The sequence below is a fragment of the Etheostoma cragini genome, chromosome 13 (genome assembly GCF_013103735.1).
Source record: "Etheostoma cragini isolate CJK2018 chromosome 13, CSU_Ecrag_1.0, whole genome shotgun sequence".
Taxonomy (NCBI): Eukaryota; Metazoa; Chordata; class Actinopteri; order Perciformes; family Percidae; genus Etheostoma; species Etheostoma cragini.
The window spans coordinates 10,826,145-10,840,551 of NC_048419.1; the positions used below are offsets into that span (position 1 = coordinate 10,826,145).

Consider the following 14,407-nt stretch of genomic DNA (forward strand, 5'->3'; position numbering starts at 1 on the left):
AATTATATATATATATATATATTATTAGTATGCAAAAACTAAGAATAGGTAATAAATGGCCCTTTCAGTTTCCATACTTTGTTCTGAAGATTTATCTGATGTGCAGATAGATCTTTTTTAGTCATTTCATAGTCATAGTCTAAAACTAGTGTTTTAGATTGTCATTATCATTCAAAAAGTGTAGTGTATTTTTTGTTTTGCCTGTTTCTCTTATGTGTCAGTAAATCATTCCAACTCTTGTTCAACCAAAACCAGAAGATGACTTTTGGTTGTGGACAGCAGCTAAAGGCTGAGCTGGTCTGATAACTATTTAGATGACAGTGACAGAAAGCAGGAGAGAACTCTAGACCAAGGTTGTTTTTGTGTTTCCATTGCATGCACATGGCACATCAAAAATATAACATAACTATTAATGGCTGATTCTCCCAGAAACTTGACTTTCTAAAGCAAGTGGGTCATGAATGTGTCTTCACTTCTTATGATTACTTTGGTGTGTTAACCATAACGGGTCATATCCTGGTAATTGGAGCAGCAGATTATCCTTGATCCAAATCTGTCTTTGTACGTGTCTGTTTTTGTTTCTATTTTACCTGAAAGACCCCAGAGAAGCGGAGCCATAATGGATACACTAACTTGCCAGATGTGGTGCAGCCCTCCCACTCCCCTACTGATTCAGCCACTCACTCCTCCCCTGGGAAGGACTCTGTTTATGATGTAGGTTATACTGATGCTAAATATATCAGTCCTAAATTCCTGATTTATTGTTTTGTGTTCCCTTTCCGTCGTCATTCCAGCTATGAAGTCCAGCCATAATACTTTAAATTTCATGACGATCAGTTCAGTCTGTTAATTGACCATCTAAAATAAATGTCGGCCTTTAAACTGTGGTTTTATTGCTACATAGGCAAAAAAAATATCAGTTTTTAACTTTGTGTCATGATGTCATGACTTAAACAACACTGTAAAACTCATACACCCTTTCTGCTCCACCAGTATCAGTCCAGAGGTTTGGTCAAAGCATCTGGCAAATCCTCCTTCACCACCTTTGTGGATCTGGGCATGTACCAGACACCAGGAGGTACAGGGGATAACATGTCCGTCAGCGGTGAGTCTGCAGCTTTTCAGACCTGCAGCCACATCTGCTTGGAGATTCTTGAACCTTAAGCTATCTTAGTATTTACTACCTTTACCTTTAACATCATGTCTTGTGCAGTAAGAAACGTTAGGAAATAAATAGTGCTGAGTTTTTTTGAGAGAATATTTTCTTTTACATTAATTACCTTTTTAAAAAATAGAAGAAAAAACAAAAAGATGAATGGGAGGTTTGTGTCCAGTTTCAAGCTTTGTACCATGGTTTGTGCTTTCCTTCCTTAATTAAACCATTTCCATTGCGGCCTCCCTGTTTAGGCTTGAGGTTTGAGCAGCTTAAGATGGAGGTGAGGAAAGGATCCATGGTGAATGTCAATCCCACAAACACGCGCCCACCCAATGACACACCTGAGATCCGCAAGTACAAGAAGAGGTTCAACTCTGAGATCCTGTGTGCTGCGCTCTGGGGTGAGAACAGATTCAATACTTGAAGAAAGATTAAACACCAAGCAACATTAGATCCCTGAACCTAATTTATTACTCAAAATATGATTATGAAGGTAACAGACTCAAAACATATTCTTTATTTATGAAGGACAACACCCATTACTTAACATTTCTTTAAATGTGCCAGTGTTGGCCAGTTGGCTAATTTCAACTGTTTTCTTTTGGCCAGAGGATTTTGGACAGGAAACGGCAAGACATTAGTACAGGTTAAACTATGCAGACAGAAGTCAACAAGACACCATACAGACAGCTAGAGCAACAAACACGCTTTCTCAGTGAGCCGTGCAGAGCCACAGGAAGCGTAAAGTTAACAACAAATTTTATCAGAAATCTGCTCTTCCAGCCTCTTTTCACTAGCAGCTTTCCATGAAAACCTTTTTATTATTTTATATATTTATTATTACTTTTTTGGGAGATAAAAGTTATCTTGCTGTACTTTGAGCACATGGCAATACTCTGAGCTGTGACTAGAATTGCAAAAATTACAATCATCTTAATTTGTGCATGTGTGTGTCCCCAGGTGTTAACCTGTTGGTGGGCACAGAGAACGGTCTGAAGCTGCTGGACCGTAGTGGTCAGGGCAAGGTTTACCCCCTCATCAACTCCCGCAGGTTCCAACAGATGGACGTCCTGGAGGGCCTCAACCTGCTCATCACCATATCAGGTCATTACTGCTGCTCATCACCATTCTGCTCTCACTGCAGTTGGTTAAAGCTGTCTGGACTTTTGGCATAGACTACCGTCTTTAATGGAATGCCAAACACTAGATGGCATATTGTGCTAATTCCTTCAGAGTGATTATTTTGCTTTGCAGGAAAGCTTTTATTTCTGTGCACTGAGTATTAGGGACTGGAGGTGTTGACAAATGCTAATACCACAATATTTTTTTTTAACAAATAGGAAATACCAATAGGTTTTAATATAAACTTAATCAATAATTTTATATTTTGTTGATTATTTATGATGCTTTAATCAGATATTAACACATAACATTCAAATAGCAATCAGTAGTAGTGTTAATAATATGCAGAAAATGCTGTCAACATGTTTGCACAGCTAAAATGCAAGTTTAGAATTGTGTGTCAGTAATTGTAAAGCAGACAAATTAAATCAAAGCTGCATGCAGCATTAAGGGGGCCCACACACGTTCCCGCATAGGAAAGACAATTTAAATTACATATTAGGCTATATCTAGTTTCATATTCAACTTATTTTGGTTATATATCTCCCAGCTCTTCTGTGTATAGTTTGCAAATCTTAATAAGGTCGAAATAGGATTTAAACCTCACTCTAAATGCATTTAAATCATTACTGGTATTAGCCTCCTTTTGTAAGTGATATCTCACGGTGTCTATTAAGGCAAGAAAAACAAAGTGCGTGTCTACTACCTGGCCTGGCTGAGGAACAAGATCCTCCACAATGACCCTGAGGTGGAGAAGAAGCAGGGCTGGACCACTGTGGGGGAGATGGAGGGCTGCGTGCACTACAAAGTGGGTGAGTTACCGTTGATGGCTGTTTTATCACTGCTGTCTATTTCACTCTGGAGAAGTTCTCATAAATGCATTTGGAACAGTGAATTATTGATTACAAGTATCTGATGTCAGATGGCCTTATGGTTGTTCTATCTAGTGAAATACGAGAGGATAAAGTTTCTGGTGATTGCTTTGAAGAATGCGGTGGAAGTCTATGCTTGGGCGCCCAAACCGTATCACAAATTCATGGCCTTCAAGGTAAGTCTCCCCCTTTTCTATAAACTGCATTAGTTATGCAAGATCGGTCAACCAGAAGAGCATTCAAGTTGATTATCTTCTCACTCACTGCTCCCAAACCCCTTCCACTCCTTTTTATCCAGTCTTTTGCAGACCTGCCACACAGGCCTGTCCTGGTCGACCTGACTGTGGAAGAGGGGCAGAGGTTGAAGGTGATCTACGGTTCTTGTGCTGGCTTCCATGCCATCGACGTGGACTCTGGAAACAACTATGATATTTATATCCCAGTTCATGTGAGTTGTCCAGCTGTCAGACAGCAGTGTTTTGTGAAACCTTCAAGAGCTCATTCCTTCTGTTTTCCTGCCTAACAGATCCAAAGCCAGGTGATGCCGCACGCCATTGTCTTCCTGCCCAGCTCAGATGGCATGGAGATGCTGCTGTGCTACGAAGATGAGGGCGTCTATGTCAACACCTACGGACGCATCATCAAGGACGTGGTCCTGCAGTGGGGCGAGATGCCCACCTCTGTTGGTGCGGGTTAAATCCGAAAACAAACTTAAATGGACATTTATAAAAGTGGATGTATCCTCTGTACAAACTGTAACCTGCTTGCATTATAATGTTACATGTTTCCTTGCAGCTCATATCTGCTCAAACCAGATCATGGGATGGGGAGAAAAGGCCATTGAGATCCGTTCTGTGGAGACTGGCCACCTGGATGGCGTCTTCATGCACAAAAGAGCTCAGAGGCTGAAGTTTCTTTGTGAGAGAAATGACAAGGTGGGAAAGCTGCAAATGCTTAAAGTGTGGGACAGTAAGGTCACTAAAAGTAGCTGTTTGTTTGAAGACATGCATGTCCTTTTGTGTCTGTGCTGTTCATCAGGTGTTCTTTGCATCAGTGCGGTCTGGAGGCAGCAGCCAGGTGTACTTCATGACGTTGAACAGAAACTGCATCATGAATTGGTGAAGGAACAGCTGCTCTGGTCAGTGTGTGGAACCCAGCAGGGTTCAGAGAAGCAAGTGCATCCGAAATTCTCTCAAACGCATGCACACAAATGTCAACACTTCTCTCCCTTTATCTCCAGCTCGCTCTCACTCAGTCACGCACCTGCACACACACACACACACACACACACACACACACACACACACACACACACAGTTTTTTCTTTCAATCTATTCCAGCTTACACAAACACTCCATCATTTCTACAGAGGCTCCATGATAACATTATCTCTGGAATCAAATGTTAATACCATCTACAGTGTATGGATTTGTACTGTAAATATTCTTGTCTTGATTTCCTTTACTTGGTGGACCTGTGTTCAGTCGTAAATGATTAGTTCCTAATTGTAAAGTATGTTTTAAAAAACACATTCCTGTGTGGTTCTAAAGTACGTTTTGAAGAAGGCATTATTCACCAATACTGTATGTTGAAATGAAGCTGTAAATAGGTAGCACCTTACACTTAGATCTGAATCATTTGCAGGCCTCTAATATAGCCTCCATTTGGTGTGTTGCACACATGGACGTCAAATAATAAAATGCTGGAACGCCCATCTCCAGTGGCTTGTGAACCCCCAATGTTTTGGAGCGCTCACAATTTCAGGGAGGCTTAACGGAAGGATGTAGTACAAAAAATATTACAAAGAGACATTACAGTCAGGACAAAGTAGCTTGTTGAAGTATTTTTTTGTTTATGTATAGTAGACAGTAACCTGAAGTCCGGCTTTCACTAACTTTTTCCAACCTGAATGGCAAATGCTGTTGCAACTCTTAATCACAGCAAGTAAGCCTTGAATGCTTGAAAAGCAAAACTAGATTTCATTTTAAAAATTAATAAATTACACAAAAAAAGAACCCAATCAGAAGTCTCGTAAATGTGCAGTACTCAGAATCAGTAATGTGAAATCTCCTGCTTTGCCTTTTTTCTTCTTCTATGGTTTAGGTGAATTTATTATTTGACTCATCAGGCTTGTATCTAAACTTTTCTGTTTTCATAGATTTACAAAATACAAAAAAATGGTATTTATATGTAGTGCTTCTGCATTGATATTAGCCTACTGGTATTCTTAATTTCACTGTAATTATATTGCCATTATATTGCAATATATGCTATTCTGTGGAGTCTTTGTTTAAAAAGGTGGGGGGTTTGTATATTTGGGTGGTAGTGTTAAGGAGTACAATGACACCTTTTAGAGGAGAGAGAGAGGGCACGAGTTATGTCACATTGGAGAAACCTGAAAGGGGGGTGTCACTGAGATTACAGTGATTAAGGGAGATCATTTTTGTGGTTCTTTCACCCTACTACCACAGTGATCTACTCCGCTGTATTATATTTCAGTTCTTAGACTATTTTGTTAGTGTGGATCTTTTTTGTGTGAGTGTTTGTTCAGGGGATTGCAGTAGAACAGGTCTTAGTGTGGTACAGTTCATAAATTGTCTTAGGCCAGTAGAAAGCTTTTATGTAGGGCGACTCTGCAATACCCCAGAGGACTCCATCTCATCAGGCACTTTGGAGAGGACGGCTGAACCACATGAGACTTAATATATGACTTAATATATTTTTATCTATACACTCTGCCAAAGTTCACAGCAAATTCTGCAAGGGGGGTATAAATCCAGGCCAAATGAAATATTGCTTACATGGCAACTATAAAGAATTTCCTCGTCCTGCAGATCTTTAACCAATGTTCCTTTCTCTAATATACATTCAAAAAGCTAGCTGACTTGCTAGCTGTTTGGCATTTTCTATAGATCTTGACTATAAATTAATTGCCTGCTTTGTTTAGGGAACTACATAAGGGAGAAAGTTTGTGTGTGTGTGTTTGTTTGTGTTTGTTCTCATACACCAGGCAATACAGTAGAAGTATGAGATAGTGTTATCAGGAAGTAGCTTGGTGATTATCAGTCGGCAATGGGTATGTCAACACATGAATCAAGCTTTTTGTTTAGTGCTTTACAGCTGGACATTTTTAAAGTCAAGTTTTTTTTTTTCTTTACTCAGAAGAAGTATGCGTCTTCTCAGCATGGAGTTGTTAGTTCACATGCTTATGAATAGAAGCTGGCATGTTCTTCTTAAAAGAGCGCAAATGTATTTCTTTGTGCGAAACTGTAGGTATAAAAAGCGTTTGGTTATTATGAAAGGAATATTGGCTAGTAATCAATGGGGTAGTCTGCTAAAAGTTGCTGAGAAGATATATTTCATAAAGGCAAAAGGAAAGCTATTAAGAATGCAGTATATGTTTAGGGCAGAGAGTTTAATCAAAGAGTATATGAATAGATCGTTAATTTTATGATGAGACCATAAAACAAACCATAAATGGGCATGGAAAGCACTTTTACTTCAGTAAACACACATTTACAAATATATCTTTAACAGATACTTGGTGTGCATGTAAGCCATTAAAATAGAGTATATTGTACATTATCAAAGTTGTGTTCCCATTTTTATCAAATGTGTTTTTACTCTTGAATATCTGTCATGTGCCATGACTTACATTTCAGATGTCACAATTACAGTCCACCAGGAATTCTGGCACTTATGCTTTTTATGGTCAAATCATAATTTTTTTTATCAATCTGGCATGTTTACAGTTAAAGCAGTGCCTTGGATTTGGGACGGTGAGAGATATAAGGACCCCCTCCCCCCACGCGCACACACACACTTGTCTCTTGCTTGAAATCTCATGAAGAAAAGGTACAACTATATTTTCTTCCTCAATATGGGGATTTATGTCCTGTGCCACTGAAGTCAAATCCAGATTATCCTGTAGTAAACTTTAAATGCTTTTTTGGCACTGTGAATATTACCTAAAAGCGACAATCCATTCAGAAAGATGCAATAACAAATAAATTAACACATGTCCAATTAATCCAGTGTGACGTGTAAAGGATCTCCTCACAGTGGGAGCCAGCAGAGTGAAAAGCCATACGTGTGAAACATGTTTGTAGAGTAAACTTAGTACATGTGGCGGATCAAATTCCAACTCTTGTTTAAGATGTCTGCCCAGAAAATGTCGGTTCTTGCAGCAAAGATTAGAAAAGAACTGGTTCTTAAATGATGTTAGTTGTGTAATCTTGTAGTGGAGAAAGTAGCTTCATATATTCTGAGAAGCCTATTTTATAAAACATGTAAATTGGTCTATATTGAGAAATTAAAGTGAATGTACATCTATAAGACAGATTTGTATTTATATGAAACTGTGTATTGCTCTATTAGTCAAAGCACAATGTATTTTAAGGTAGAGAGGTCAAAGCTAGCATTGATTGTAATGGAGAGATGGAGTTTGTTTTTCCCTATTCACTCAGCAGTCGTCAAACTCGTCAGTATGTAATCCGTCTAAGTAGTTGGTTATAGTGAAACAAGTGGTCTGTTGAAACAGCTGTGTGTATGTAGACTGTCAATTACTGCAGCATTTCCAAATAAGGTCATCTGTCTTCTTTTTACCAGACCAGTCAGATGTGGCTTTGATTCAGACACTTGTGGTGACTCACAGATTGGTGTTCGATCTGGCCTCTGGTGTAAATTGCCTGTGTGGAGTTGACAGGCTGTTAATGTGCTCAGGCGATGATGGGAAACATCACACAGGTGGTGCATTGGTGATGTGACGGGCGTGATGGCCCTTGCAGGAAGTTACTGGCTCTTGGCTATCAGAGAAAGGCAGCATTTAGCAAGGGAAAAGTGCATTGATCAATTAATAACAATTCCAGAATAAAGGCAAAAACAACAACTTAATCATCATTTCTTGACAACTTAAGTTTCATGCATTTTTGTCACCAGGTATGAAAGTCCATAAAGGGGAACTCCACTGATACTCACATCAAATTCTGTTCACACGTCTTAGAGAGTACTACTGCATATGTGGAAAAAGCTTGCATGAAGCCATTTGGGATTCCAAAAGGAGCTGCATGAATTGTGATTAATTACCTCAAGTGATTCCACTTGAGTCAGCGGCAGTTGGGGCTGAAAACTACAAGTTTGAAAATGAAAACAATCTGGGAGGTGTGGAGTAAGAGAGAAGTGAACTTACCAGATCTCTCTAGCTGCTCCTCATCTCTGCATGAGGCTAGCGGCTCAAGTATAAATTAGCCGCTAATAGCACGACACACCTGAATCTCTGACCAAAGTGTCGGCAGTTGCCTTGGATTGTGGGTAATGTAGCCATCAGATTTTACCGAGATTTTTTTTTGGGGGGGGGGACTAAAGATGTTATGCATTGATTTTGATACTTCTTATTTGTTTTACTATCCATTGGCAGTCCAACCATGTTATAGCATTTCAATTGCTGGAGTACTCTTTGTGTTTTCCCCAAACACTAAGTACAGAGAGTGGGTGAGCAGACATGTCCTGTGCCATTTTGTTTGCATCATCTCAGCTGTTGCCTGGTAACATCAGTAAGTGCACTTACTAACAAATTAAGTTAAAACAGACTGTGATGTGTACAATAGTTTGAGTTCTCCTTTAAAACACAGCTCATGTTGCATAACATAGAATTTACTTGGAATACTTAACTGTGTACCAATTTGCTGTGGTGCACAAGCTCAGTGAGGCACATCGAACTACTTCATTTGATGATGTCTAACTAAAAATATTACAAAACACAATACCATAATTTTTATTTAGTCATCTTTATTGTCTGATTTGTGCTGACAGTTGTTTTTCTGGATAGCATTGCAATTAAAAACAGACATGATGTATATCTACGTGTAATGCAGGATGTCATCTACTAGATTGAGGCAGTCACTTCCAAATATTAAGCCTAATTTAATGCAACATAAATTCTTATAATGGGTTGTGGTTTGTGCCACAGGAGAGTAGTTCTGCTCGTTGAGTTCCCTAAAAGCACCTTAAGGTTTAAAAGTGCTATTTTATTTTGTACCAACAGCCATTAAAGGACCCTTACGACTCCTTAGTCAGTGTCAGTCGGAGCAGGAGCAGGAGCAGAGTTGTTTGCTGAATTCATTTAAGCTCTGAACAAGTTTGGCATCAGAAAGAAAGAGGCACCACTGAGTTGTAGGTGGTGCGCTAAAGGTGTAGAGCATAGTCTTGAGACTTCTCAGACGACATTTCTTTTTAATAAGCAATACAAGCATTTGAACAAACCTAAACCGTGTGTGTGTGTGTCCGTGTGTGTCCGTGTGTCCTACGGAAAGCAATTCTTCAGTGGCCTTTGGCAGACTGAATGTAGGCTGGTTTGTGTGTTGCTTGTTGCAGAAGTTGTTCTGTACTTTACTTTTGTTTGTAATCACTTCATATAACTGCGTCTCTCTCAGTTTAACACAATCACCTATTGGGATGCTTGTTTTTATTTTGCTATATAATGAAGTCCCAGAAACCGCCTTTAAGGAGTCTAATATGAAAAGATAATATTCTGTTGAGGCACTCCTCTCTCATAGCTTATATTTCTAATCAATAACGTGTGAATGGATTAGCAGCTGTAGCTCGGAGTGAGGCAGATCAAACTTGGGGAGCTCTAAAATGATGGAGCTTTGGACAGAACTACAATATCTATTAATGTTTTTCAATAACTTTCTTTCTTTTTTTAAGACGGTAAACATCTTTGCAATGTTTTAGTGTGTGTGCGCGCGTTTGTGTTACTGTGTCTGTGAGAGGTTAACTCCAGATTGTATTTCATAGACTGATCAAATTTAAACTTTCAAAAGATTGTGCTGAATGAATTCATGTCTTAATACAGCATTGTTTGAAAAATTAAATACCTTAATCTCATTAGTCTTGTTTCTTTTTTTTGTATTCTGAAAAATGTCCACTATATTATTGATTTCAATTTCTGTTACTTACATTTCGGGGCTACATTTTGACTCTCGAAATGTATTCAATCTATACTTTTTGAAGGAATTAGAGTTGACGGTGGTAAAGAAATTGGGATTACGTGAGGTCACTGGACTTCCATTGCTAATAAAAGAATAAAAAGGTGTTATTTTTCCTTCCCTATCAGGATCATCAAAGATAAGAGGAAAGTGAAGGAGATGTCAATCATGCAGTGTGAACACAGAAGACTTTTCCAGGGAGAATAATTAAGATAACGTACTGGTTTACCGTGGGTGTGCTGGACCTTTAACAAATTACTGAAGTGAAAATCTGAAACATGTCAATGTTTAACCACATGATGGTGCTAAACTCTGCTTAGACCTGTTCCTGTCACTGAGTTTGTGTGTGTGTGTGTGTGTGTATAATCAAAAGACTACTCCACAGGAAACCCAGTTTAATATTCACAGGTATGCCATTCAATGGATTAAAATGATTGACTAAAAGATTCTGTTTTTGTTATTGAATAAACCCTGTTTCATCTTTAATCTGTGAATCTGAGATTCCGAGTAAGCTGCAGCATCCTCTGGTGGCTGAATGTAAAAAACCTTCAATCCGAAAAAATAAGCTAAATCTCTCCTTGTGTGAAACATTTAAGTTTAACTAATCCGCAGATAAAGAAAACACACAAAGTAAACTTCCCTTTCCCAAACTGTTGGTCTGTTAAACAATTCGTAGTGATGGGGAAGGATATTCAACAACGTTGCTGTGACCTGAGCACAGATGGCTTGTTTTTTTATCCCCATATTTGAGACAATATTTCATTGGTGATTAGGAAAGTCAAGGTTCTATCCACATATTTCTGATTAAATACAATACTTGGTTTAATGTGGGAAACTACAACTTGGACTCCTGTTACTTGTTGGTGTTCTTCCAACTTGCTATTATACTGGTTTGTTTGGGATATTTTTTTAGATCACTAGAGGACAAACGGTCTTCATGCAATTAAGCATGTTACTTTTATTTTTGAAAATCAATCACTGAACATAATTTCACCTGAGATTCTTAAAGGCACGGGTTGCGTTCAGTGATTGTTTGTGATAAATGTTTTCTTGTCATTGTAATACGAATATCAAACTAGAACTTGTACCTGCTAAAATGTACCTACAGTGAGGAATATAAGTATTTGAACACTCTGCTATTTTGCAAGTTCTCCCACTTAGAAATCATGGAGGGGTCTGAAATTGTCATCGTAGGTGCATGTCCACTGTGACAGACATAATCTAGAAAAGATATCCAGAAATCACAATGTATGATTTTTTTTAACTATTTATTTGTATGATACAGCTGCAAATAAGTATTTGAATACCTGGCTATTAGCTAGAATTCTGACCCTCAAAGACCTGTTAGTCTGCCTTCAAAATGTGTACCTCCACTCCATTTATTGTCCTAAATTAGATGGACCTGTTTGAGGTCGGTAGCTGCATAAAGACACCTGTCCACCCCATACAATCAGTAAGAATCCAACTACTAACATGGCCAAGACCAAAGAGCTTTCCAACACTACAGACACTAGAGACAAAATTGTCCACCACCACAAGGCTGGAAAGGGCTACGGGGAAATTGCCAAGCAGCTTGGTGAAAAAAGGTCCACTTTTGGAGCAATCATTAGAAAATGGAAGAAGCTAAACATGACTGTCAATCTCCCTCAGACTGGGGCTCCATGCAAGATCTCACCTCGTGGGGTCTCAATGATCCTAAGAAAGGTGAGAAATCAGCCCAGAACTACATGGGGGGAGCTGGTCAATGACCTGAAAAGAGCTGTGACCACCGTTTCCAAGGTTAATGTTGGTAATACAATAAGACGGGAAGTGGATCAGCTGGCTCTCTGGTGCAGTCAGAACAACCTTAAGCTTATCACGCTCAAGACTGTGGAGATGATCGTGGACTTCGGGAAGAGACCCCCCACTCTTCCCCCCCATCACCATACTCAACTGCCCTGTGTCTGCTGTGGAATCCTTCAGGTTTCTGGGATCCAGTATATCCCAGGACCTGAAGTGGGAGCCCAACTAAGCCACCATCATTAAAAAGGCCCATTAGAGGATGTACTTCCTGCGCCAGCTCAGGAAGCTCAACCTGCCTAAGGAGCTGCTGATCCACTTCTATACAGCCATCGTCCACTCTGTCCTCTGCACGTCCATCACTGTCTGGTTTGGATCTGGCACCAAAAAGGACCAGAGCAGACTACAACGGACAGTTAGGACAGCAGAAAAGATCATCGGTGCCAACCTGCCCTCCGTTCATGACTTATACACATCCAGAGTCAGGAAACGGGCAGGAACCATCACTGCAGACCCATCTCACCCCGGACACAACCTGTTCCAGCTTCTCCCCTCTGGTAGGCGATACAGAGCACTGTACGCCAAAACCAACAGATTTAGGAACAGTTTCTACTCACAAGCCATCTCTCTGATGAACAGCTGACTTCTTTTCGTCAGTGTCAGGTTCAATTCTGGTCAATAACTCAGTAATCACTGTCTCTACAGCACCTGTTTACTGGTTCCACTTATTATTCTACTTATTTAGTATTATTCATCATTCTCATACCTCACTTATTATTTACTATTTATTCATCATTCTCATATCTCACTTATTTGCTATTTACTCATCATTCCCATTCTCACATCTCTCTTATTTGTTATTCATTCATCATTCTCATTTTCTATTTCAGAAGTGTCCATAATGTTCATATTGTAATATAATAACATAATACTATTTATCCCAGTATCCTTGCACTATGCTCCATATTTAAATAATTTTTATTGATCTCTTTGTTCACTCATGCCTCTATATTGTTCTGTTTAGAGTATGTAAATATTGTGTGTATTTATTAGTTTGTACATTTTTGTTTTGGTTGTTTTGTGTGTAAGCACAGTGTGAGCAACGATGCTCCAAAGAATTTAAATCATTCATGGCACGGCAGGTTCCCCTGCTTAAACCAGAACACATGTCAAGGCCCGTCTTAAGTTTGCCAATGACCATTTGGATTATCCAGAGGAGTCATGGGAGAAAGTCATGCGGTCAGATGAGACCAAAATAGAACTTTTTGGTCATAATTCCACTAACCGTGTTTGGAGGAAGAAGAATATTGAGAACTATCCCAAGAACACCATCCCTACTGTGAAGCATGGGGGGGGGGGTTAGCATCATGCTTTGGGGGTGTTTTTCTGCACACGGGACAGGGGGACTGTATTAAGGAGAGGATGACCAGGGCCATGTATTGCAAGATTTTGGGGAACAACCTCCTTCCGTCAGTTAGAGCATTGAAGATGGGTCGAGGCTGGGTCTTCCATCATGACAATGACCCGAAGCACACAGCCAGGAGAGCCAAGGAGGGGCTCTGGAAGAAGCATATCAAGGTTCTGGCGTGGCCTAGCCAGTCTCCAGACCTAAACCCAATAGAGAACCTTTGGAGGGAGCCCAAACTCCGTGTTTCTCAGCGACAGGCCAGAAACCTGACTGATCTAGAGAAGATCTGTGTGGAGGAGTGGGCCAAAATCCCTTCTGTAGTGTGTGCAAACCTGGTTAAAAACTACAGGAAACGTTTGACCTCTGGAATTGCAAACAAAGGCTACTGTACCAAATATTAACAATGATTTTCTCAGGTGTTCAAATACTTATTTGTAGCTGTATCATGCAAATAAATAGTTAAAAAATCATACATTGTGATTTCTGGATTTTCTTCATGCACCTACAATGACAATATTAGACCCCTCCATGATTTCTAAGTGAGAGAACTTGCAAAATAGCAGGGTGTTCAAATACAGATTTTCCTCACTGTATGCTATTTAAAAACTATACCATTGGTAATTTATTCATAGGTCAATGTATGTGTAGCCATTCAGTACCCAAACAACCATTTATAAGTCAAACTGCACCTGAATGCACCCTTATTTGAGTTAATGACTTTCCAAGTGAATACATTAAAATAAATACACAACAAGTGGCAGGAGAGGCTATTATTTATTAATATTATGTACAATTACACCATCGTAATGTCCAGATAACACATTGACAAAGTCAAGGTATGAATACTGGCTCCTGCTTTATTAAGATGTCTTATACAGTAATGCTTTTATTTTTTTTCACCCACCTTTTGAATCTCAGATCTTTTTTTGTTAATTTAATTGTATCAATATTGTCTATTAATAATCCTTAGAGTGTATCTGAGGCACACAGGGAGAACATGAATAAAATAAGTGTAAAAAAGAAGAATAAAACAAAAAACTTAAGAGCAGATGTATTGTGTGTGTGTGTGTGTGGGGGGGGGGGG

General features: G+C 39.3%; 1 protein-coding gene across 8 annotated transcripts in view; it reads left to right on the forward strand.

Moving 5' to 3' along the window:
• Nucleotides 1-10,035, forward strand: part of mink1 (misshapen-like kinase 1) — a 32,389-nt gene extending 22,354 nt beyond the window's left edge. For all 8 annotated transcript variants that reach the window (XM_034891020.1, XM_034891023.1, XM_034891024.1 and 5 more), the window contains 10 exons: nucleotides 598-714; nucleotides 994-1,105; nucleotides 1,408-1,557; nucleotides 2,117-2,260; nucleotides 2,956-3,090; nucleotides 3,226-3,326; nucleotides 3,449-3,598; nucleotides 3,677-3,836; nucleotides 3,946-4,085; nucleotides 4,189-10,035. In XM_034891020.1, coding sequence (XP_034746911.1) covers nucleotides 598-714; nucleotides 994-1,105; nucleotides 1,408-1,557; nucleotides 2,117-2,260; nucleotides 2,956-3,090; nucleotides 3,226-3,326; nucleotides 3,449-3,598; nucleotides 3,677-3,836; nucleotides 3,946-4,085; nucleotides 4,189-4,272 — 1,293 coding nt within the window. In that variant the 3' untranslated portion in view covers nucleotides 4,273-10,035. The remainder of the gene's footprint in view (nucleotides 1-597; nucleotides 715-993; nucleotides 1,106-1,407; nucleotides 1,558-2,116; nucleotides 2,261-2,955; nucleotides 3,091-3,225; nucleotides 3,327-3,448; nucleotides 3,599-3,676; nucleotides 3,837-3,945; nucleotides 4,086-4,188) is intronic.
• The last annotated feature ends 4,372 nt before the right edge of the window (nucleotides 10,036-14,407 follow it).